At 38.3% G+C, this 25,655-nt stretch overlaps 2 protein-coding genes across 2 annotated transcripts in view; one reads left to right on the forward strand and one right to left on the reverse strand.

Annotated features, from left to right (window-relative positions):
* Positions 1–3,951, forward strand: part of LOC107731032 (ras-related protein Rab-14-like) — a 6,184-nt gene extending 2,233 nt beyond the window's left edge. The window contains exons 4-8 of the mRNA XM_016542004.1: positions 652–829; positions 955–1,021; positions 1,188–1,275; positions 2,221–2,251; positions 2,359–3,951. Coding sequence (XP_016397490.1) covers positions 652–829; positions 955–1,021; positions 1,188–1,275; positions 2,221–2,251; positions 2,359–2,536 — 542 coding nt within the window. The 3' untranslated portion in view covers positions 2,537–3,951. The remainder of the gene's footprint in view (positions 1–651; positions 830–954; positions 1,022–1,187; positions 1,276–2,220; positions 2,252–2,358) is intronic.
* A 372-nt stretch (positions 3,952–4,323) lies between these two features.
* LOC107731033 (centriolin-like) overlaps positions 4,324–25,655 on the reverse strand; it is a 34,789-nt gene continuing 13,457 nt past the window's right edge. The window contains exons 8-41 of the mRNA XM_016542005.1: positions 24,767–24,956; positions 24,304–24,413; positions 23,994–24,188; positions 20,160–20,313; positions 19,801–20,021; positions 19,528–19,704; positions 18,712–18,846; positions 18,324–18,469; positions 18,032–18,215; positions 17,728–17,886; positions 17,149–17,328; positions 16,950–17,057; positions 16,472–16,613; positions 16,197–16,339; positions 15,919–16,090; positions 15,537–15,835; positions 14,743–14,900; positions 14,455–14,617; positions 13,934–14,064; positions 13,503–13,643; positions 13,298–13,424; positions 12,661–12,825; positions 12,412–12,571; positions 11,594–11,709; positions 11,274–11,491; positions 10,051–10,208; positions 9,901–9,965; positions 9,630–9,818; positions 8,514–8,718; positions 8,264–8,412; positions 7,063–7,191; positions 6,701–6,901; positions 5,550–5,612; positions 4,324–5,447 (exon numbers count right to left, since the gene is read on the reverse strand). Of these exons, the coding sequence (XP_016397491.1) occupies positions 5,292–5,447; positions 5,550–5,612; positions 6,701–6,901; positions 7,063–7,191; positions 8,264–8,412; positions 8,514–8,718; positions 9,630–9,818; positions 9,901–9,965; positions 10,051–10,208; positions 11,274–11,491; positions 11,594–11,709; positions 12,412–12,571; positions 12,661–12,825; positions 13,298–13,424; positions 13,503–13,643; positions 13,934–14,064; positions 14,455–14,617; positions 14,743–14,900; positions 15,537–15,835; positions 15,919–16,090; positions 16,197–16,339; positions 16,472–16,613; positions 16,950–17,057; positions 17,149–17,328; positions 17,728–17,886; positions 18,032–18,215; positions 18,324–18,469; positions 18,712–18,846; positions 19,528–19,704; positions 19,801–20,021; positions 20,160–20,313; positions 23,994–24,188; positions 24,304–24,413; positions 24,767–24,956 (5,409 nt within the window). The 3' untranslated portion in view covers positions 4,324–5,291. The remainder of the gene's footprint in view (positions 5,448–5,549; positions 5,613–6,700; positions 6,902–7,062; positions 7,192–8,263; positions 8,413–8,513; positions 8,719–9,629; positions 9,819–9,900; positions 9,966–10,050; positions 10,209–11,273; positions 11,492–11,593; positions 11,710–12,411; positions 12,572–12,660; positions 12,826–13,297; positions 13,425–13,502; positions 13,644–13,933; positions 14,065–14,454; positions 14,618–14,742; positions 14,901–15,536; positions 15,836–15,918; positions 16,091–16,196; positions 16,340–16,471; positions 16,614–16,949; positions 17,058–17,148; positions 17,329–17,727; positions 17,887–18,031; positions 18,216–18,323; positions 18,470–18,711; positions 18,847–19,527; positions 19,705–19,800; positions 20,022–20,159; positions 20,314–23,993; positions 24,189–24,303; positions 24,414–24,766; positions 24,957–25,655) is intronic.

Raw genomic sequence — 25,655 nt, forward strand, 5'->3', positions numbered from 1 at the left:
TTCAACATCATACACCCTCCTCCAGGTGACCCAGCTGGGGCTGATCAGACCCCAGCTTGTGTCCAGCTGGCTGGCTACTTAGTACTCCATGGCTCTGCTCTTTTTAGCCATAGCCTCCTTGAAGCCCTCTCTGCTGCTTCAGTGGTGCTGCGTATAGCTACCCTCCTGCTCGCTCCCTTAATGCCCAGCTCTCTGTAGGCTCTAGCCAAGGAACGTGCTGCAAACCCCCTGTTCCCTACATCCAGCTTCAACTGGGATGCACCTCGCTCTCCATCCTGCCTGCTTGCAGTTGCTGACGAGTCCATACTTGGAGAGCTTCCTTTCAAAAGCTTCTTCCAAGCGATCTTCCCAAGGGACGGTCACATGCAAACTCACATGCAGAGATGAAGTTCACAGCATTTACTGTGAATCGAGCCACTATAAAATGCTAAAATTACCAGATCATGAGCTATTGTGGATAAAGAGTATCAAAACTGTTTGAAGTATATAAGTATCTGTGTATCAAAAAAAAAATCTGTATTTTTGACAACACTACCATATATATGTTATCCTTTTTATGTTGATTATTGGTTACAAACCTTTTATCATTATTTTAAATGAAAAGTCCTTTTATTTAGTCTAACATAAGTTTTTTTTATTCACTCTTTTTAGTTATGGCCGACTGTCCTCATACGATTGGCGTTGAGTTTGGCACACGGATTATTGAAGTGAGTGGGCAGAAGGTGAAGCTTCAGATTTGGGACACTGCAGGGCAGGAGAGATTCCGCGCCGTCACACGCAGCTACTACAGAGGAGCCGCAGGGGCCCTCATGGTGTATGACATCACCAGGTAGACCAGTATTCTGCTCTGATTGCATTGACATTACCTGTTTGATGTTACCTTTTGATTTGCGCTTATTATCATATTATTTTTTAAAAGTCACAAGGAACATATGCGATTCGTGTTGTTTGCAGGAGAAGCACATACAACCACCTCAGCAGCTGGTTGACTGATGCCAGGAATCTCACCAACCCCAATACTGTAAGTTCCTTATTAGCTTCAGCAACAGTCCAAACTTGGTAAATGATGCCTTTACGTTTCCGTTTGAGTGAATGGTGTTGGAGCTTCATACATATTTTAACTGCAGATGTGGTTTGCACAAAGACCAAACTTGAGCCTGTGTAAGACAATCTGAATCTTTCCTCAGGTGATCATTTTAATTGGTAACAAAGCAGACCTAGAGGCCCAGCGTGATGTCACATATGAAGAGGCCAAGCAGTTTGCTGAAGAAAACGGTAAGGTGGTTGGTTAAGAAGAAAACGCAAGTTAGAATATTCAAGGTCTTTTATTTAGGCAAGTGGTTTTTGTTAAAGGAATAGTTAACCCAAAAATGAAAATTTGCTAAAAACAACCAAGATGTAGGTGAGTTTGTTTCTTCATCTGAACAGATTTGGGGAAATTGAGCATTACATCACTTGCTTGCCAACTTGCTTTGCAGTGAATGGGTGCCATCAGAATGAGAGTTCAAACAGCTGATAAAAACATCACAATAATCCACACGACTCCATTTTATCTGTTAACACCTTGTGAAGCGGAAATCTGCATGCTTGTAAGAAACAAATCCATCATTAAGGCTTTTTAAAATGTCAGTTCTGGCCAAAATACCAGTCCATAACCATCCCGTTGTTCTAACAGCAAAATCCACAAACATATTTGTTTAGAACTGTTTTGGACTGTTTTCGCTTGTAAACAGTGATTGATCTGTGCATATTTCTCTACTGATTAAGACGAGACGACTTCTATTGGAGAAAGCAATATTATGAATAGAGGTCTCGTATTTTAGCAGGAAGCAATGGTTTAAAGTTAAAATGCCTTAATGATGGGTTATGTTTATTATAAACACACATCGCTTTGCTTCACAAAACATTCATTGATAAACTGGAGTCATTACATGTGGATTATGGTGATGATTTTTATCAGCTGTTTAAACTCTCATTCTGGTGGCACCCATTCACTGCAAAGCAAGTTGGTAAGCAAGTGAAGTAATACAAAATTTCTCCAAATTTGTTCCGATGAAGAAACCAACTCGTCTACATCTAGGGTAATTTGAAAAAAATAATAATTTTTGGGTGAACACTTCCTTTAAACTGAACTGCTTTTAGATCAAAATGATGAAGCGGTTCACTGTACATTGTAGGACACTCCACGCTCACTTTCACATCTCCAATTTTTTGAAACAGGTTTGTTATTCCTCGAGGCAAGCGCAAAAACGTAAGTGGCCTTTAGACCATCTGCCGGCACAGCATACACTCTTCGTCTGTAGAATGTATTTCACATTTCAGTCCTCTTTAGCATCTCTGCAAATGTCCCTCCAACAGAGGCGAGAATGTGGAGGATGCATTCCTTGAAGCCGCAAAGAAGATCTACCAGAACATTCAGGACGGCAGCCTGGACCTGAACGCGGCCGAGTCAGGGGTCCAGCATAAGCCCACCGCTCCCCAGGGTGGCCGGCTCAGCAGTGACGCACAGCCCCAGAAGGAGGGCTGCAGCTGTTAATGACCATGAAGACTACACTCTCTTTCTATTTCTCTATTCCTTCTTCTCCCACATCCCACCTTTGCCTCCCTGTGTATCTAAAAGCCTCTCCCCTTCCGGTATGATTGCTCATGGAGTCTGGGGCCAGATGGCTCTGGAGGTGTAACAAAATTAATTCCCTCCTTACTGCTCTCTTCTTCCCTTCCTCCTCTTCTCCTGTCTTCCCTCAGTTGTTTTGCTTATTTCTCTTACGCACACATCCCAGTGCTCCCAGGAAGCACTCGAGGGAGGACGGCTCCTCCGCTGAACACTAAACCTGAAGAGAGAAGATTATTGTCGATAAACTGAAGAAATGCTGGGTTTATCCTTTACAGACGTGATGTGCATAACCATAAACTAAACATCTCATGTACAGGAGCTGTCTGAATACTAGAGTAATGTAAATGGAACAGAAATATTGGCAGACGTTATTCGTGTTGACATGATGATCAGCAGGATATGCATCAATATTGTTAACATTTTGTTAAAAATTCTAAAACTGAAATATTGTATTGTTTTAAATTCGTTTTTGCAGTTTCACATCCAATCACCAAATATTTATCCCTGTTTGTACCTATTCAGGAAATAATATACATGTACTATACAGGATTAGTATTGTTTTGAGAAGAATCTCAAAGGAAGGTCCATTGTAAAAAAAAAAAAAAAAAAAAATCAGTCGATTCAGACAGTTATTTTAATTTAGTAACTGTTATAGTAATATATTGAAAAGGACGGGACACATTTTAGGTCCTGAAGAATGTTTTCTGCACTTTGCAGTTTTGATTCGGTTTTCCGAGGGCCAGGAGCTTGTTTTGTGTTACTGAGGTCTAAAGTCTTTCATACTATGAGGTTTCAGATCCCCTTCGGTCTGTTTTTGAGCATCTGTAAAAATGTCAACATCACAGTAGCTTAAGAAAAACAGACCGACAGGAGAATCATGTACCGAATGTTCAGGCCCAGCAAACCCTCATCAAGATGTTCATATTGTTTTTACATTGATAATTTCAGTTGCCTTATATGCTTTTGTTCCCTCTGATGTGCTGCCCGTTTTATTCAAAACCCTCGTATAGCTTTTATCGAAAGAATTCCAGCAATTCACTTGTAATAGAGATTTTGCCTTTTCAAAAGCATTCCATTAAATTGATTTCCAAACACTGATCATGTTTTTGCACAGAGCTGAGTTTCTTAAAGGTTTCTTAAGCATGATGCATGATACAACTGCTTTTTACAGACATCATGGTTTCCCCTAATGGAGTTATTAATATCTTAAAAGTTATGAATATGTAACAAATAGGCATGAGAAACATCATTGTGGGGAAACTCGGCCCAGATCTGATTAGTACAGCAATTTGAAAAAAGGGCTGATGCGACAACCAGCATCATGCAACATTTGCAATGAACATAAAAAGGCAAAAACAAGCACTCCAAATATGATTTTCTATTAAATTTGTCTATTATGGTAGATTTTCGATGTGTTGTTTTGTAAACTGAAAATCCATTTTTAATTTGCGCCTACCGTCTTGCTTTTTTCACATCTTAATGACATCTGCAAAAATTTATCTTCTGCTCAGTTATGTCTTCTGTAAGTGACATTTGTTTGTAATTATGTTAATAAAGACAATACTGTAGACTGTTTTTGTCCACATACACTGTATATAAGCAATAATGCTGAGACAACTTGAGAAGAGAAACTGGACAAGAAAATTAAAGAAAGACTACTAATTGTATTGCACACTTAATTTAAGTTGTATTTGATTCTAGACGTGTATTATGGTAGATTTTAGATGTGTTGTTTTGTAAACTGAAAATCCATTTTTAATTTGCGCCTACCGTCTTGCTTTTTTCACATCTTAATGACATCTGCAAAAATTTATCTTCTGCTCAGTTATGTCTTCTGTAAGTGACATTTGTTTGTAATTATGTTAATAAAGACAATACTGTAGACTGTGTTTTTGTCCACATACACGATTGGTCGCACTGTATATGAGCAATAATGAGACGAGAAACTGGACAAGCAAATGAAAGACTATTGCACACTTAATTTAAGTTGTATTTGATTTGAGACAAACTGTATATAAAGAAAAGTGCTGTAATAAATACTCTGCATATCTTGGCTTTGAATACAAGGTCATTTTTGACAACAGTCATGTAAAAATGAACATTCATTCCAGAGCACGGCCTGTTTTTCTTTTTTTGCAACGACATGAGTGCATCAATGACATCACATGATGAAACCTTCCTCCATCCGTTTCACCTGTAAACACTCACATTGTCTATTTTAACATGAGCAAACGTTAAGGCACATATCAGTTTGTGTTAAAAATAATTTCATAAAGCAACAAGAACAAATCGAGGTAGAGAATAAACTTTCACCATCTTATTTTTACCTCAAGTTTCAGTTTTCTTATTTGTGTATGGAAAGCGCTGATGCCAGCCTAGTTTTCTGGCATAAAGAAGGTTGAAACACATCCAGCCTCTGCTCTAACTGAAGCAGGAAGTCACTGAGATGGTCTCGTGGATCTGGCTCAATGCTCTCTCTGTGCTTTTCTGGTTGATGCGGGTTAAATCAAACCGCTTCTCTGATAAGATCTGTACTCCTCTGTAACCACCTGCTTTCATAATCTGACAAATAATGGAAATTAGTTCCTTCTTTATATATGCTGCTTGGATACTTTTCTGATATTTCCTCATGTCAATGAGGCTCAGTGGAGTATTGTTTCTGTTTTGGCAGAGCTTCCTAGTCACTCAAATAATAGGAGTCTTTGGAAGAGTTGCTGAGGAGCTGGTCCAGTTTGTCAACATGTCTGCGCAGACCCTGAATGCTGCCTTCAGTCTGCAGTCTGCGCTGACTCAGAGCTTCCTGCTGGGAGGACATGCGTCTGCGCAGTTGAACCTGGATAGCATGGACAGACACGCAGATTTCAAACCTTAGACAAAATATAATTCAATGTCTCAAAGTTTGTTAGCTTATCAAATGATCAAGATTTGGCTGTACCTTCAAGTGGTCCTCCTGCTGCCTCAGTCTCTCCCTCAGTGCTTCGCCTCGCCACTGTTCATCCTGTTTGTAGCAAAAGATCAACATTAGCACTGTTGACTGCATCTCAACTCCTGATGCATTAACGATATATGGTTTGCAAAAGTGCCAGGTTTGAAAATACATAAGCAGAAATAAGATATCAGCTGAAGAAATCTTCAAAACAAAGTCATATGAGCTACTTTTTGGTAATTTTTTATCTTTTTTCAGTGCTGTAAAATTAAGTAAATGTTACTTTAGAGCAGTGGTTGCCAACTTTTTTTTGACTCCAAGGCCACTGCAGTCCACAACAACGTTCAAAAGCCTCCTAATTTTGTTTTCAAAACGTACTATAATCTACGGGCAGACCTAGTTTCTGTAAATTAAAAATAATTATTTAATTTCAATTATAATTATTCTACGGTTATTCTACAGTCATTAACAATATCCTGGATAATGAATTAGGATAAGGATTTAAAAATATATTTTTACGCGACTGCTACCTGATAAAATATTTTAAAGCTTGCCATAACTAGTAAAATGTGTATTCATTATAAAAAACAATGCCCATTGCATTTGAAGATTTTATTAATTTACCTGACTTTTCCAGGTCTAGAAATCACACTTTTAAAATGATGCTACTTCATACAGTATATCAAGGTTTTCCAAAACAGTGGAAACCCTGGTTCTGCGAAGAAACATTAAATGAAAGCTGATTGTTCACCCAAAAATGAAAGTATGTTGGTAACCAGACAGTTTCAGTTCCATCTGGTTTCCATTGTATTTTTTGTCCATACAACTGAAGTCAGTGACAAACGAAATGGTTTGGTTACCATCATTCTTCAAAATATCCCCAAAGTTTAGGTGAGTAATTTATGACAGAATTGTTGGGCTCTATCCCTTTAAGAAAGGTGAATTTAAATCATAAATATTTAGATTTAGTTGTTTAGGTTAGTAGTTGTAACCTATTTTAGTGCTCGATTTGATTTATTTGAAATAATTTTCATAACTGTCATCAAGACGGCCCCGGTTCCCTACATGAGAACCACTGCTTTAAAGTAATCTGTGCATTTTTACACCCATACCTCCCATACTAAAACACTTGTTTAGGAGGTGCATATGGAAAGGCTCACCTTAGTGTTGTATGCTGGGTTCCCCACGGATAGTGTATGCTGATGGTTCTCTTTCAGGCTGTCTGTGTCTGAGGAGGCACTAGAGGGCGGCTCCAGCTCCTTCAGCCCACTGTCAAGCTCCACTTTCACCGGTGACCTCACAGAGCGCACACTGTCCTTGATCTCACACAGCCGAGTGTTGCCCTCCTCTTGGCTCTGCAACTGAGAGAGGCACATGACAGCCATTCATCTTCCTCATATTTACTGATTAGCACATGTGCTTCAGAAATGAGCCCAAACAAGTAGAACAAATATGTTTATCTGCAACAGATCTATTACAGCAAACAGATGTGGTGTGTTACAGTGCTATTTCCTGTTTGTACCTTGTCTCTGAGGCAGAGCAGCTCTTGGGAAATGGTTCTGAGCTGTTCCTGCAGCGTTCTGGCTTGTTTATGGTTTTCTTGAGCAGCTTTTTCCACAGTCAGCAGGTCCCTTTGGAGCCGTACACGCTCCTGAAACAAGCTCAAGTTAGTCTGACGGCTATAAACCATAGCAAAGCACACAGCCGGAGTGTGACTTTGTAAAATAAAGGAATGTTGAAATAATAAAGTCAGCACAATATACCCAATCATGACAGTATCATACTTACAGTCTAATTCTATAGGATTACTGCTTTATGAAATATGGCAGTCTCATTTCTTCAAATATTTTACAACCACTTGTTATAGTTGGCCAAGCAAGCCAATGCTGATGACCTTAAAATTGCCAAATATCAGATAAATAACCTTTACAGTGTTGATATTATTAATTACATTTATATATCTAAAATAAAGCTGAAATAAAATAAAATATAAACTTTAGATGAAAAAATGAAACTTAAAAAACTTGAAAAAATTTGAAATGTTGCATTGTCAACTAACTGAAATAAAATAAGTTTACGTTGAAGTACTAAAATCAAATTAAAATTGAAATGAAACAATTAAAATAAGTTAAAACTGAAAAATTAATTAAGCTAGATAGAAATAACTAAAATGAAATATAATTAAATATAAGTTTTATTATTAAAACTAATACAAATGACAAAAGAACATAAAAAATTACTAAAATATTTACATTGAAGTAGTAAAATTACATAAATAAAAGCTAAATAGAAATATAAAGAATTATTAAAATGATAAAAAAAGAACAAAATTATCACATAAAATTACTAAAACTTAAATTTAAAATAGAAAAGAAAACCAAAAATATAAATATAAACTCTAATTCAAAATATTAATAAATACTATAATATTATACAAATAATACTAAAGTAACACTGAAATAAACAGCATGAAGATATATCAGAAGATAAGATTTTGTGCATATAATGAAAGTACATGGGGTCTAAAACAACTTTTTAAAAAATAAAAACTTTCCTTTATGTAGCACAGAAGAAATAAGTCATACAGGGTTGGAACAACATTTAATTTTGTGTGAACTATCCATTTAATACTGTTAATGCCCTTAATGCTATAGCACTTATGCAACAGTTCTATGGTCCATTAAATTGGCAGTGTAGTAATTATGGATCAGTGTGCCAATCACCTTTTCCACTCCCTGCAGTTTTTGCCTGTTTGTGTGGCTGTGTTTGCTTTGGGCCTCCTGACGTCCCTCCTGCAGACGAGCCTCCTGCAGGTGATGGGTCTCCTCAACAGCATGCTGGAGTCTTGAGTCCCGCTCACACACCTCCTGCTCTAAACACACACTCACACTTCAGAACAACAAAGGCAAGCCGATTTGCATTTATCAGGCTAAATGTAAGGGAACACGTGGCAATGTTGCTCATGCAGCTCACCTAGTTTATCCACCTGCTCTTGTAGTGCAGTGCACTGTTTGCGCTCCCTCTGCAGGTCCATTTCTGTAGCTGCGACCTGCTCCATCTGGTCCAGCCTGAGGGCCAGAGCGCTCTCTACTGCCTGCAGCTGGGACTGCAACTTCTTCTGCCCTAGCCTGTGCTGCAGCTCCAGATCAGTGCTCTGCTGCTGCTGCACCCTCACCAGCTACACACAGGACACAAATATGACCTCATTACCCTAAGACCCCCAGAAAATGACTCGAATTCGGGTAGCCCACGTCATGCCTCGGACATAATGCTTTGACCAACTCAAAGTCTGCCACAGTTTCCCAGTTCTTCAAAAACAGATCAAATGGAGACGTTACTGGGAGGGAAGAGAGTTACCCCCAAAAAATGCAGCAAAATTCATTTTTTAGCTGCACTCCCTCAAAAGACCAACTACTGCTTTGGTCAATATAATCATAGACTATCACTGTACATATATTACAGTATTTTTCTTCATAACGGTAAAAAGTAGCAAAAAAGGCCTGCACACTACGAGTATTAAAAAAAGCAACCGTGAGATAAAAGCCACAGCTTTACTGTATGTAAATGTGACGAGTGGGGCGGGGCCGAGAGCCGTGGGAACGGAGCGAGGCCGGTGGAGTAAATGCTAATGCACGACACCTGCGCCACTCACCGGTCTCGAGTCCCACGGAGGAGCTCCGGAAGCATAAAAGGAGGAGTGACGACAGTGTTGGACGAGAGAGGACCAGGCCTGGATTTTATTTTGTGTTTTGGTTCTGTTTGTGCGCGACAGTCGTCCGCGAGGGGCTGTCGCGCTATTTTGTGTTTATTTTATTATTAAAGTTTTGTTTAAGTGTTCGCCGGTTCCCGCCTCCTTCTTCCCGTGACTACGAACTGTGTTACAGTAAATTATTGTATGTAAACACTATCATTCCAATAAAGTATTTTAAGATTGAAAATTTAGATTTTAAAAGAAAACCATAAAGGACTTTTAATAAAGGGTGAATAAATGATGACTTTTGGACTATGCCTTTAAGATCATTCATCATCCGGTTTCAAAGGATAAAGGATATGAAAAAATATCTGTCAGATGACAGTGTGTCACTTCACCTTTTCATTTTCTTCAAGCTGTGTCTGTTTCATAACTACTTCTGCCTTGAGCTCCTGCAGCTGTTGACCCAGTCTATCCAGCTTCTGTTGTCTCCTCCTGATCTTCTCCTCTTTCTCCTGCAGTTCGGCCTTTTGCTCCTTCTGTTGCTTCACAAGCTCTTCCCGCTGCCTTCTTGCAGCCTTCACCTCCTGACCACAAACAAAAGAAACACTTTTCATGCTACAGGACAGTAACCTCCAGTAGATCAGCAGCATCTTGCTGTAAACTCACCTCTCTGATCTCATCTAACTGAGTTTGGGATTCCACCAGCTGTTTCTTCAATCTGCTCAACTCCTCTGTGGGTAAAAACAAGCATCTCAGTGTGTTGATTAAAATAAACACATAAGAGCTGATGTTAAAGTGAGACTGTTGAGCGGATACCCTCATGCTGCTGCTGCAAGGCTGCTGTGTCTCTGCTGATCTCCTGATGCAGGTCGTGTGCGTGTTTTTGGTCCTGTTGTAGTTTGTCCAGCTCAGTCTGTAGTCTTAGCAGCTCTGTTTCTGCCGCCCTCGCCCTTGTCTCTGTTGCTTCCAAACACCTGAAACCACAGCAATACATTCCATTAAAGCTACACCATAAACATGAATCCTATCAAGTCTAGATCATTTTAGAAGATTTAAACAGCTAATTTTTTTCACTGAAGTACGGCTGGACTGAAGTAGTGCTAGCATTAGCCTCAAAGAGTCAGAGGTTAAACCCTCATTCACTATTCCCTACATCAGTCCAATAATATAGTGCACTTGAAGGACTGAATGAAAACGTGTGAGCAAATTCGGACACTCAGTGTGCCAGAAAGGCTGCCCCTTTTGTGTAGTTTGTGCTTGCAAGCACCAGTAGTAATGTAACAATCCCGAAATCTGTCATAGAAACTAACTTGTATAAACCTTAATTAAACAATTTAATAATTAAGACCCAGGAACTCATTTTGCATGGCCCTAAAAGTGTATTATGGGTATTCTCTATCCATTTAGTGTACATTGGACATACACTCAATGGCTACTTTGGTTACGGACACCACTACAATATGGTTGTCCCCTCAAAAAGTGCACTATATAAGAGTATTTCAACATGATGTCTAGTCCAGATTAACCAGATTTCCATCTGTATTTTTATGCATATTTATGAAAAAGAAATAACTTTTCTCAGAAGTGTCAATTTTGTTCTCTTGATGATTTATTGCCAAATTTTTGCTCATCCAGGATGTTTCTCTCCCCTAGGCCGAGACAAAATAATAATAATATGTGGGAAGGCATAGATGGATGATTTTTTGGTAAATTAAACTTTCATAAATTTTTTTAACTCGTATGAAAACAAAGCTATTGTTAATTATTCCGGCCAAGAACTGATCACTTAGACAAGAAGGACCTGTAAATGACTGATCAATGCAAAAATCAACCAACCACAATAAGATTTTATTTTTTTCAAGTCATATAGGAGCAGATGAATCAGAAATCATAATTGTCATAATGATAATAACAGAACCACCAACAACAAAGTGGCAGCTCTATCAAATACTGACGCGGCAGTCTCGAAAGTCTCAAATGATTGTACAGACAATGCCAAAAAAACCGTGAGAAAATCTTTGAAATTTTCCATACGTTACCTCTGAGCGTGTGTCCGTCTGGCCTCCAGGTTTCTGCACTGTTCCTGCAGGCTGCTCCTCTCTTGGACTGCTGTGTCTGTTTGCTGCTGCAGGTCGAGGCTCTTCTGTTGGAGGGTGTGCAGCTCTGCTCTCTCTTTCTCCAGCAGGTTCATCTGACTCTCAGCCTCCCCACGCTGCTCCTGCAGCTCCTGCTGCACACGCTGCAGTTCCACATGCAACTGAGCAGCGGACACTCCAATGTTAACTTCACAACTTACTCCAGTCTCACATTAATCATCAGCACAGACAGTACAGGTAAAAGTTAAATGCTTAGGACTGACCTGCAGTAGAGTTTCCTGGCTCTTCTCTAGCTGGTCCAGTTTCTGGTTATGCTGAAGCTTCACACCCTCTAATTCCCCAATCTCCAACTGGACCATTTCCAACACATGCTTCAGCTCTAAATACAAATTCCACACATCTGAACACTAATTAGGTGAACCACAATATTTCCCAAACTGATACTATTTGCAGATTTTTCCACTCTTGTCAGCTTTCAAAAATAAGTTTGTTTGCTTTACATTTTCACTGGACCCACCACAAAGATACATTTTTATATTTTCAATGGGATACATTTTTATATTTACAATGGATTTTTATATTTGCTAGAAATATTTGTAGATTTCTTTACATGCTTTCTTTACAAAAATACATTTATTTTGCTGGTGGTAAACCACAGCCTATGATGCAAAAAATTACTTTGTTTGTAAATTCTAACACATCTTACTGGTACTTTTTTTAGTTTTGACATAACCTCATTTCTAAGATCCAGCAGATAACTAGGTTTCTTTATTTTAGTAAATCTAATTACATTGTCACTAATGTAGAATATACCACAGAAACCCAGACCAAAAAGAGTAACTAATGGATGTACACGATCAATAAATAATGGCAACAAACGACTGGCCCTCAGGGTAAAGTGACTGTTCCGGCAACTGGCCAGAAACCATCTCACGCCAGTCATTGCTAACTGTTTAGCACTGTAATGGAAGTGAAACAGTAAAGAGGTTTCCAAAACAGCCCTTCTCTCTTTACACCTTTCATCTGCCACTCACACAATTGGTTGAGCCAGATGTTGACATGCCACTCTATTGTAACATACCTGTTTTATGTTTTTTAATGGCTGAATGGAGGTTCTGCAGGGTTTCCTCCTCCTTCTGCTGCTCTTTCTTATACTGTGCCAGTCTGGTTCTCCTCTCAGACAGCTGAGAGTCCAGCTCTCCCTTCTGCACGGCCAGAGACTGCACATCCACATGGAGCTCCTACACATATCCAGACCGTTCATAAGTATTCATCAAAAGTTCTTCCTAGATATTTAAACACTGCACTAATATTTTGTGCATGTGGAAACCTGAATGCGCTGGTGTAAGAGTTGGGCATCCTCCTCTCCCTGTCTGAGCACATCCAACAGGCCCTGCCTGTGTTTCTCCACACTAACTCTCATCACTTCCTCTTCCTTTGTCCACTGCTCCATCTTCCTGTCCAGCAAAGACAGCTCCTCCTGCTGCAACAGCACCTGTACCCCCACACAAGAAACCCATAAAGTCTTTTTAGCTACACACTACCGTTCAATCCGTTCTCTTTTTTTGTAAAACTTACAATGGCATTTATTTGATCACACATAAAACAGCAATATTGTGAAATATAATATAAATATTTAATATAAATAAATAAGTTTTCTATTTTTAAGTACATTTTAAAATGTAATTTATTCCTGTGATGTTAAAGCTGAATTATCAGCATCATTACTCCAGTCTTCAGTGTCACATGATCCTTCAGAAATCATTCTAATATGCTGATTTGGGGCTTAATAAACATTTATTATTATTATTAATGTTGTAAACAGTTGTGCTGCTTAATATTTTTGTGGAAACTGTGATTGATTAAAAAAAGATGACTAAAAAGTTCAAAAGAACAACATTAATTTTAACCAAAGTAATTTGTTGCATTATAAATGTATTTACAATCTATTTAATCTTAATTGTTACCCGAGTGTTGACTTCGTCCAGTTCTGTATTGCGTTGTGTCAGACAGTCTTCTGTCTCTCTGCAGCTCTGCAAGAGCTTCACCTCCAGGCTCTGGGTCTTTCTGAGCTCTTTCTCAGCAGTTTCCAGTCTATACAGAAGAGACAGACAGTTCAGTGGAGAGAAATTTCCTGCATTCAGTGATTTACTGTAATGATAGTTGTCACACCTGACAGTTGCTCTCTCCAGCTTTCTGTTGAGCTCTTGAAACTTTGCATCTTGACATGCGAGGACCTCCTCTACTTCATGTAGAGTGTGTTCTTGGCCCTGTTTTCTTTTCTGCAGCTCCTCAACCTCCTCTTGAAGATTCCTGCAGCAGCACATTTACAAGTCTCAATTTTGGCTAATAGCTCCAGCTCAAACAAAACTCGATACACTCTCACAGAACAGCCTAAAATGCTGCTGTCATGCTTTATTTAAAAGTTGATTTCACCAAAAAGTGTATACACTGTGGTGCCTTCAACACTGCTCTACCTTTTATCCTGAACAATGGCAGACGGAAAAATTGTTTGGTAAACATTTTCGAAACTGTCATTATTTTTGCAATTCTGTTGGATGCTTAAGGATTCAGACTGAGAAATGTGTTGCAGTTGTGTTTACCTGAGCAGTTGTTTGGTTTGCACCAGCTGTGTGGCACTGTCTTGAGCTCTCTGTTCCATCTCCACCAGCTCTCGTTCTGTCTCTTCCACTCGCCTCCTGGCCTCATTGTAGCGCTTCACGCTCTCTTTAGTCTGCAAACACACATGCATCACATCATTAGCGTCTTTTTATAAGGTGATGTGATGTGTTGGGAAAGCTAACAGTAGTCAAGCTACTCTTTTAAGCCAAACTAATATAAATATACACAAAAGAATTCAACGAGGACAAAACAAATAAAAGCCTTAATTTAAATAATTTATATACTAATTCAAAAAACACTGATAAACAGCAATATTTAGCTAAATAATTATCGCGCAGGAAGTGATGACTGAATTATTATATACAGTATTATTATATATGACACAGAAGAAATGACAGAAAAGCAATGAAGAGAGAGAGAGGACATGAGCTACACTGCGCTTCTGTCATGGCACTGAAAAACATAGTCAAGTTAGGAACAGTGAGGAACAGTAGTGTCAGACCTTGGCTCCAGTGTCTTTGAGCTCTGTCTCAGCCTCTAGCAGCAGTCTGTCGGCCTCTCTGAGCTCTGCTCTGCGCTTCAGCAGGGTTTTCTCCACACACTCCACCTCTCCCAGGACACACTGCTCCTCCTCTGCATGTGATAAGGAGCTTTCCAGCCCACTCCTGATGAACCAAAAACAGAAAGGAACATGATACTTTATACACATGTAGTGTACATTTCAGAGGCGTAATGTGTTATGTTAAGTCTATATTGAGTAAGACATATTGGTGTTGACATGCTGACTGACGTGTGGCGCTGCAGTGTGTGGACAGTCCTGCGCAGATGTTTGATTTCCTGCTGTAAGTCTGTTGTTTTGTCCTGAAGAGCTTGCTGCTCTTTCTCACTGTGAGCTCTATCGGCACACTCCTCTCTCAGCCTACGCCCTGCCGTCTTCAGATCTCGCTCCTGAAACACAAACCAAGACTTTCCATTATCTTGAAAATAATGGAAATTTACATGTACACTACCATTCAACAGTTTGGGGTTGGTGAGATTTTTTTGATGTTTTTGAAAGAAGTCTTTTATGCTCACCAAGGTTGCATTTATTTGATCAAAACCGCAGTAAAAACAGTAATATTGTGAAATAATATTAAAAATTTTTAACTAAAAAAAATTTAATTTTAAAATAAAAAGTGTCACACGATCTTTCAGAAATCATTTTAATATGCTGATTTGGTGCTCAAGTAACATTTCTTCTTATTATCAATTATTTGAATCTTTGATGAATAGAAGTTCAACAACATTCATTTGAAATAGAAATATTTTGATATTGATTTTGCAACAATTATGTCTTTAATGTAAATTTTCTTTAACCTTGCTGAATAAAAGTATTAATTTCTAAAAACAAACAAACAAACAAAAAACTTGCTGATCCCAAACTTTTGAATTATAGCACACATAATTGGAATAGGACCAAATTCTGATGAAGAGCAGAATATCTTTTGCAACATTTATACAGTACATTAAAATCAATGTAACATTGCAGTGTAGCTCAACGGGAAATAATGTGCTTAATTAAGTAGAAATCTACATATCTCATACCAAGTCCTGATGTCCAGGCACATTACAGTGCAGCGTCCCACTGGGCACCAGAGGAATAGTAAGATTGCTGGGAGGAGGTCCATACACCAGCCTGGCTCCATCAGGGGGCGGCCCATAGAGGACTGTACTTGAGCCAATGGGAAGGCCAGGCACAGGGTGATTGTAGATAAATGATCCAGGAGGAAAAGCAGTACCATCAGGTAGAGTAAATCCAGCAGAGACTGATGGAGGCGTGAAGCGTGTTCCAGACACGCCCTCTATATCGCTCTCTCTTCCACTGTCTCTGAACATCTGTGCATCTGAGGAGACATGAGGACATATATTACAGCGCTGACATGATATTGACCATGATGACTCTGAATTGGGGTTCCATGGCACTTGCCTCTCTTTCCATGAGCGTGCGGATGGGGGGAATAGACCCAGTATCCTTGATTAACAGGAGGTCTTCTCTCCCTGTGTGCTCTGTGGCCGGACTGCCGGCCTCTCTCAGGGGACTGTGGGTGCACAGAGTCCAGTCCTGAGTCTTGTGTGCCCTGAGATCCAAAACTAGGGGCCTGAGGTCAAATAACATGCTGATTACAATAAAAAAACTGGCATTTACATTTACAAGTGCATTCCTTTTCTCATGCTAAAATAATGTTTCAAAACATGATTTCTTACATTTTGATTTGATGGTACATAGTACCAACATCCTGTGTTTGGCAGGGGATCTCCTAAACTGGACAGGAAGTTATTCTGCTGTAGGAGAGTCTCCCTCAGTGCTCCAATCTCTTCCAGCAGCTCTTCTAGATTTCCGTTGTTAGCTAAACAAACCACAGTATATAACAAGTCCCATTTTTGCCTTGAAGGAAATGTGCATGGTGCTTGCCCACAAAACATGCCACCATGATGCTAGGGTGTTTTCAGGGGCTGCTATGTAAAGATGGCAAACAAACCTGCTTTGCCTTGTGCTAGTTGATCTCTGAGACGTTTGGTTTGGGCCTGTTGTCTTTTCAAGGTTTGGTTTAATCTGTCCAATTCTTGCTGTTGAATACTAGAGATTGGGACACTGTTGAGATTCCCATCTGTCTCATGAACCTACAAAAATCAGATAATGCGTTAACATATAGAGGTGTGGACAGTACATTAGTAAACTAATGGTAAACACTATCTCCTATCTACAGTAGTCAACATTTGAAGTGGACCAAAAAAAGTTTATCAAAGTTGTCCTAAGACAAGAACGGGTATTGTTTTGGTTTTAGGACAACTTTGATGACAGGTTTTAATCCACTTCAAATGTTGACTACTGTACTTCACAACCAATCTGAAAGTTCAGTGTGACTGCTACTAGAGACAATCGTATTCAGAATATTGGAGTGGAAAGGAGGATAAAACTGAAGACCGAAGTCTGAAGATTCTGAGCAGACACATTACCCTATCTCTCAAAAGCTTCTGGAGAACCTCAATTTCTGCTTCAGCATTAGCCAAGTCCTGAATGGCCTGGACAGCCTGAATCCTGGTGCTCTGTAACTCCTCTGCATTCTACATACATATAAACAGATCATCATCAGTGAACTTCTCTCACATAGATTTTGGTCCCGAAAGATCTCAAGTAGTCTGCCCCGTGTCTTACTGCTGCTTTCTCATGATGTATTTTCTCTATAGTGCTATGAAGAGAGTGAAGTTTGTCCTTCGCTGCCGTCAGTTGTTGGGCAGCCATTCTGTCAGCAGAGGAAAATGATCTCCTGAGTGCCTGCAACTCCAGACTGAGAGATTCTAGCTGCTCCTGAGTCTGACTCTCCTCAGCTTTCACCTAGAAAGACAACAAACTATTAAATACATAGCTGATGAAAGCAATATCCAAAGTAAAATACAAGTTAAGCTCTATTGTGAAATAAATTAATCATGACATTTCTTTAATGGCATTGGTAACTATAAACTCTAATGCAGTGTCCACAGGGTCCAAAAGATTTTTTTCCTTGCTAAGGTTCCCTAATCCTAACATTACATTACATTTCAACCTCATAGCAGATCTAGACAGGTGGAGCTGGGGAGGAGGGGGGCTGAAGAAAATTCAGCCTGCAAGAACCAATCAGCCACTTTGACGAATTTTAAAAAATTGAGCAAAAAACAGAAGAAAATCAAGAAGGTAGCAAAAAAAATAATTATAATACATAATTAATAAAAATAACAATCACTCTCATTCTGGCACCTGTTTATCTTGTTCTTCTAATTCAGCAAGAAGACGGTCCCTGTCCATTTCTGTCTCCTCTAAACGCTGCAGCATCAAGTACTGCTGCTCTTGAGCATCTTCCAGCTCCTTCCTCAATCTATGGAGCTCCGCCTCCTCACCCCGTCTCTCTGCTGCCTGCTGGAATAAAATAAAGGGAGATCAGCATCTCTTCATACTAAGACATTATACTGCAATATGTGAGCATCTGAACTTTAGAAATGGCAATGTAACTGAAAAGTCTATTTCAAATAATGATTACTTGAATTCCACAACATCAGCTCACCTGAGCCTGGTATCTTTCTTGGTACTTCCTGAGTCTCTCTTTGAGCGAACTCATCTCTCCAGCAAGTCTGTCCTGACAGCGCTGGGCCTCGTCTCTATCGCTCTGAGCAGCAGATACCACACGATGCACCTCCTGTTGTAGCGCCATGAATTTCTTGTTCATTGTTTCCCCAAGGTCTTTAAAGCTGCAACAGGACAGGATAATAAAGACATGTCACCATCTGATGGACACATCTGTAGCCACAGTCCACTTATTATAATTTGCTAAAATATCCAATAAGAATCTATAATACCTTAGTTCCTCTTGTCCTGTAGCTATGCCTCTTCTCAGCTCTCCTAGATGTTTAGCCACACTTTCTGGGCAAAGAAGCTCCTCCCTAACCTGCTCCAACTCTCCCTGAAGAGCATCCACCTTCTCCTTAAGACTGTCTCTTTCCTCCTGTGAAAGTCATTTTCAGCCAGCAATTCAAAGATGTGAGTCATACTGGAGGTTGAATGATTCTCATACATCAACAAGCATCAGAATGTACAGCACACGTTTTTACAGGCTCTAAGAAGGGTTTGATTGAGGTGAAAATCGTGCATCCTTTGGTCTTTCCATGAATCCTCTCTTTCCAATAGAGGAAAAAGTCTGACTGAGCTTTATTATTCTGGTATGAGGTCTGTTGTGCAGTAACACACCTGAAGAGTGTTGACCTGTTGCAGAAGCTCTGTGTTCTCAAGCTCTCTGTCGGCAGCCATCTGCATCTGTGCCAAAGCGTTCTCTTTTGCCTGTCTTTCTTTCTGCAGCTCCGCCTGCAGTGCGGAGTGCTCCATCTGTAAATGTGGAAGCCACTTCAATGTTAAAATTTAAAAGGCTGTTTTGTAAAATGTTTCTTAAGCACCAAATCAGCATATTAGAATGATTACTGAAGGATCACATGACACTGAAGACTGGAGTAATGGCTGAAGAAGAAAACAGTTGTTTTAAATTGTAATAATATTTCACAATATTACTGTTTTACAGCATTTTTAATAAATTTTTATCAGCTATGGTGAGCATAAGAATCTAAGATTTTGAATGGTAGTGTATGTTTAATGAGCAAGCTGTTTTTCCAAAATGAATGCAAACTGATGTTTTCTCATAATACACATGAAAGAATGTGAAAATGTAAGATCCGAAGACAAGATTTTCAGTGAATAGTGATGGAAATTTCAGCTTGTTGTTGAAGGATATTTTAAGAAAAGATGGATGAGGACATATAAAGAATATTTGAAATATATTGCACGAGTCGTTCTGAGAGTCATTCCTTTATGGAGCTTGACAGGCACTAGTCACAGTCTAATCTATTTTTATGGAAATGGCCAACGTGAATATACGACCTAACATTTTGTGAAATGTAAAAAAGTTTGGAGAAACTTGAGTAGAATTTTTATTTTCAGGTGAACTATGCCTTTACAAAAAAGGCATTATATTATGCACAAATATGAAAAAAAATCTATGAACCCATTTCTTACTTGACTGAGTTGACGCAGTCTGCCCAGCTCCTCCTTCAGTTGCGTGGCCTCAGTATCTCTCTCTTGCAGTTGCGTCTCAAGCTCTGCCTCATATTCACTGACCTGCCCCTGAGCCTGCTTCAGCTCTTCATTCTCCTTCCCCAGATCCTCCAACACCCGCTGTTGACACTGAAGCTCCTATAACACAACAAACAATATGATAATGCTGATTTGACTTATTACAGAGTGGTGTATTAAAACTGCTGCTCTGTTATGTCAGAAACAGACTCCAACCTCCTGTGCACTTTTAGCACTCAGAGCTTCTTTCTCCAGCTGTGTGCACTGCAGCTCCTTCTCACACAGGAAGCGTTGCAGAGCATCTTTCTCTCTCTGCAGACGACTGCAATCTAACTGGGCTCTTCGTGCTTGGTCCTTCACCCCCTGCAGATACTCCTGGAGACCTGAGATGATGCCCTCCAGGTCACGCTTGAGTGCTTCATTAGCAGCGATCTGACCTGAAAGAGTGGAGATTGTTTCTTTTAGCTTATTTGATGATTTTTTAAAATATTGTATTCATCCATAAAATTACAACAGATCAAATGCTACCTTTATCTAATGAAGGTTAAAAACAACATTTAAAAAAAGGTCCTCACCATCAGTAAGCTGTTGCTCTAATTCTTTGATCTCCTGTGTCTCCTTGTGGATGCGTGTGATCATGTCATCCAGCCTGCTCTCCAGTTCCTGGTGCTTTCTGCTCATGATGGCCAGCAGCTGCGTCTTCTTGGACAACTGAGCCTTCACGTGGTCCTGCAGGAGTGATGGCAGAGAGAGTTGGGTTAGAGTGCTATTACATGATCAATTCTGCTGGTTTGTGTCTCCAAGGCACCACGTTTACCAATACAATATTCTCCAAACTAAGCTGATATGTATCTCTGGTATTTTTGTTGTAATAAAAATAAATACATTCAAAAATATAATGTCAGTTTAATAGTGTCTTTTATTATTGTTGTTTTATTATTTTATTATTGTTTAATATTATTATCTTTATTTTTAGTGGGTTTTATTTTGATTGAGAATATGTTATTATAACTACATTTAAATAATTTTAAAATGTATTGCAACCCAACTCAAAGTTTTCTGAGACAATTTTCACTGAGAAATTGCTAGAAAATTTCAAAATTAATTACAAAGAAACTGCAAGTAACATATTGAATTTAAAGTGAAATTTTAAGTGGAAATACATTTGGATAGTATTTTCTTCTACAACAATCGCTTTGTTTTATTTACACTATAGTCTTTTGTTGTTGTTGCTGTTGTAATTTTACTCAAAACTTTGAAAAATAATTTTTTACAGTGTTCTATCCACCCAAAATAGTAAACAAAACAGTATGTGAATTGGGTGTGAATTGGAACGCAGGGACAGTCTTGGACTTCTGCATTTGTTACTTCTCAACCATTGACTTCCTCTTCCCTCCCAATATATATTATCTCAAAGTGAAAATGTTACACTTTCATTAAACATTATTTTAAACAATGCCTTGTTCACAGGCAAGTTTGCTTTAAAACTTAAATCCAACACTATCTATAAATAAAGAGTGCAAATGTACTCAGATTTATCTACTGGTGTACTGATTTAATACTGTGCCTTGTTTTTATCCACTGCTGTCATAAAATATGCAAGCCAGCAAACTCTGATGACATAATGCCTTTGCAACTTCCTGTTATAAACACTGAAAATATACAACATTCATTAAACATCATAACATAAATGATCAACTTTAAAAAACGAAATAATGTTCAATGATGTTAGACACCAATAATCACTTCTACAAACAACATTACAAGCGCCAAATTACAACAGTATGATCGCAGCCTCCCATGAGCCCCTCCTAAACCCCAGTGGGGTACTTACTACAGCGGTGTGGCTGCCATCTCTTCGCTTTCTGTCTCTATATATCCATTTTTCTCCTGTTGCTGCCCCACGAGGGGTAACAGGGGCTCCTTGTGCAGAAAGAGAACATTTCCTGTCTCTTTTAGCTCTGTTACTCTAAACTTCATAGCTTTTCTTCCATGGACTCCAACTATCACTAAAAGCAGCCCCCTCCTCCTCTATCCCTGCACTCTTTCCACCCTCCTCTCAACTCTCTTTGAATCAACACAGGAAACTTTCGTCAGCCTCAGCCAATCAGTGTCTGTGTCTGTGGCCGGGTGGGAGTAGGCTCCACCCACAGCATCAACAGATTTCCCAGGACAGAAGTTCTCTCTTCTTTCTTAAAGAGACAAGAGCCTCATTTTATATGCCTGCAACTCGTTGCTGAGCATCATGGGTTAGTGATGATTAATTCCGTAGAGAACCTAATCTTATTATACACCTTTGTTGATAGGGAGGTTCCACAACACATCAGTTGTTTTGCACTCATTTTGTCCTACACTGTTTGTATGCCAAACATTTTCTTTAACAGAAAACTGGAAGATATGCACTTTGTTATAAAACATAAATAAACTAAGGATCTAACATCTGAATAAAACATCTGAATAGTTCTGAGGCTTACGGCAAAAACACAACATACACAGACAATAAACCATTTTATACTCATGGAAATGATTTTGTGGCATTTGCAGATGTTGCCGAAAGGCATAGCGCGAACCTTTAAGAGTGATCACACATGGGTGTAAACAGTAACATGTTGCAGAAATATGTAACTGTTATTTCTGTAGGGAACAGGTTCTTGCCTATATCTATTAATATGTGACCCTGGACCACAAAACCAGTCATAAGGGTACATTTTTTGAAATTGAGATTTATACATAATCTGAAAGCTGAATAAGCTTTCCATTGATGTATGGTTTGTTAGGATAGGACAATATTTGGCCGAGATACAACTATTTGAATATCTGGAATCTGAGGGTGCAAAAAAATCTAAATACTAAGAAAATCGCCTTTAAAGCTGTCCAAATGAAGTTCTTAGAAATGCATATTACTAATAAAAAATTACGTTTTGATATATTTACGGTAGGAAATTTACAAAATATCTTCATGGAACATGATCTTTACTTAATATCCTAATGATTTTTGGCATAAAAGAAAAATCGATAATTTTGACACGTACATTGTTTTTTTGGCTATTGCTACAAATATACCCCAGCGACTTAAGACTGGTTTTGTGCTCCAGGGTCACACTTATAAGTGAATTAATGAAAGAAAAGGTTAGGAGGGGGCTTTGTTGAAAACGACATGTTTGAGAGAGGCGGGGCATAGAGGACCTACAATAATGTACAGTATTTGAAAAATAATGTGTTTTTTGAACATTAAAGCATGTCAACATATTCTGTTACACCAAATACACAAAATAATGATCTTTAAAATAGCATCATATGACCCCTTTAAGACTGGTTTTGTGGTCCAGGGTCACATATTTCAATGTGAATGTATTTCAAAGCATTAACTGTACAATGCAATATTTGTTCTAAGCATATTTATCAATAAGATTTTACATTGGTGAAATAGCAAATATAGACAATGTGTAATTGTACATTAGTTAAATTCTATTTTAATTCTTTAAAGTTGTCTGGCAACCGTAAATAGCCTACACTTTAAAACTATTAGTAATTTTAACAGAAATAGAAAAATGCTACAGTAAAACCTGTTAATTGTTGTAACTAATATTTCTCACCTTATATTAGATTTATATACATGCAATCTTTAAAATGTCTTTTGCAAGCAAAAAAGTATGAATTACATCAATAAAAAAATGTCTATATTATAAATAGTCTTGACATTTACACTACCATTAAAAAGCTTGAGGTTCTTAAGATTATTTAATGTTTTTGAATGAACTCTCTTATGCTCACCAAGGCTGCATTTATTTAAGTCAAAAATATAGTAACAACAATAATATTATGCAACGTATATAAAAAGAAATATTTTGTGACAAGGTAAAAGTCTGTACCATCACTTTTGATCAATTTAATGCATCCTTGCTGAATAAAAGTATTAATGTCTGAACATATTTTATTTTGTTTAATTAATGTTATTCATGAATTTGCATTTATACCCTGCTGCTATTTGTCTTTGTGTAAGTTAATTAGCCATTGTTTTAAAAAGGGCCATGAAAATAGTTGGGGTGTTTTATCTAAACTGTTTACCGTACAAAGCAGATTTATATATATATTAAGTATGTTGGTATATTAACACTATATCAGTTCATGAATCATGATACAGTACATTGATGAACTATAAAATAAAATATTTTTTACAGTGAATTTCTAGCGACCACAGCTTTTTATACTGTAAATTTAACAGGATGTTTTACAATGTTCAGGTAAGGCTAATAAATTGCATTACTAAGAATTTTTTTTTTGCAATTATTATTATAAAACATTTATTTATTGAACAATTGGTGTCTTTTTGCCACTGTGTTATGCAAAAATAATAATCCTCAAGAGGATTATTTTCATGAGGTTGTGCAGACATGAGTGTTACTGACATGTCTGGGGTCACTGGGATCCAGGCTGTGCAGTAGATTTTGTAGCTGGTCCATTTCATCCTGGGCTTGAATCCTCTCAGCATTCAGTCTGTCCAGCTGCCTCTCCATAGCCTCCATCTCTCCTCTCATCTCTCCCAGCCTCTTTATCCTCCTCTGAAGCTCCTGCCTGAGCTGCTCCTTCTCAGCCTCACAGATCTATGTGCAAATCAACAAACTAAATAATTAAAAAATGAATCTGAATATGGACTCTGCCATCAAGTTTTCAAAAACAGAGCCATTCACAGAAGATGTTTAAAGGGGAACATCTCACCCGTCTCTGAGAAGCTGTCTCCTCTAGCTGCCGGAGCTCTTCACTGGCTTTAAAGATCTGCTGTTCTTTTGCCTCAATTTCTTTATGTAACTGCTGTAATCGCTCCTCAGCTAAAAACAAAACACAAACAGTGGCCCTATAAAAAGGGAAAATGTCCTCCATCGTTCATTTGCAGATGCCATATGGATGGATTTATTTATTTATTTGTGGGGTTACTGTACAGAATCAAGAAATTAGGTCATCAACAGTCATTTCAGTTTTATTTGAAGGTATTATTGTATATACAGTATGCACAAGCAAGGTGATTCTATGCAACGTAGACCCAAACCTGAGCAGCAGTGCAGATAATAAGACCAAAAACAACAAATTGTTACGAGTAAAAATGGAACAGCACGTGTAACATACAAATGTTATTTCACTTAACAATTTAGAGCTTTTAATATAATGTGAGAACACAGTGTACCTCTAAGCTGAGCATGTCTGGACATGTCATGTTCTCCTGGGCCGTCTGTCTCAGTCAGGTCCGCTGAGGAGGCCTTCTGCTGGTCTTGTGCACCCATGCTATCCGTCTCCAATGGGAATGTGATGTTCCTTTTCTGACGAGACTTTCCTATGTATGGACTCTCGCTAGAAAGGTTCTCTACCTCCACCTCCTGAGCAACAATGAGAATAATCTTCATAAAAAACAATATAATCCTACCGTACACAAATCAGCACTGTGTGATATAGTTCTTCAATGGTCATTCTCAGATAATTGTCTATAAAGAAATCCACTAATATATAAAATATATTGTTGTTATTAGGACTGAAGTCATTTGGAGCTTTTGTATTGCAGAATTCATTAAATCATCAAAGATCAAATATGAAATGTCACCTATGAATGAGACAGAATGTAACTCCCTGTTAAAACCTCACAATGACCAATAATCCTATTATTATAAAAAAACAAAAATTGTTTTCTTTGCTTAAAAGTTGAACTAAATTAATTAAAACTTCATACACTACATTTTGAATGAAAAAAGACAAGATGCACTGCCGTTCAAAAGTTTGAGGTTGGTAAGATTTATATATGATAATAATCAGAAATGTTTTCTGAGCAGCAAATCAGAATATTAGAATGATTTCTGAAGGATCATGTGACACATGTGACAAATAAATTACATTTAAAATAGAAAACTATTATATAGCTCACTATTATACTATATTTTAAATTTTTATAATATTTCACAATATTACTGTTTTACTGTATTTTTGAGCAAATAAATGCAGCCTTGGTGAGCATAAGAGACTTAAACTTTGGAACAGTAGCATAAATTTAGAGACCAATTAAAAAAAAAAGGGGGGGAAAATTT

The sequence above is a fragment of the Sinocyclocheilus rhinocerous genome, unplaced genomic scaffold, assembly GCF_001515625.1.
Source record: "Sinocyclocheilus rhinocerous isolate Xijiao unplaced genomic scaffold, SAMN03320098_v1.1 scaffold157, whole genome shotgun sequence".
Classification (NCBI taxonomy): domain Eukaryota; kingdom Metazoa; phylum Chordata; class Actinopteri; order Cypriniformes; family Cyprinidae; genus Sinocyclocheilus; species Sinocyclocheilus rhinocerous.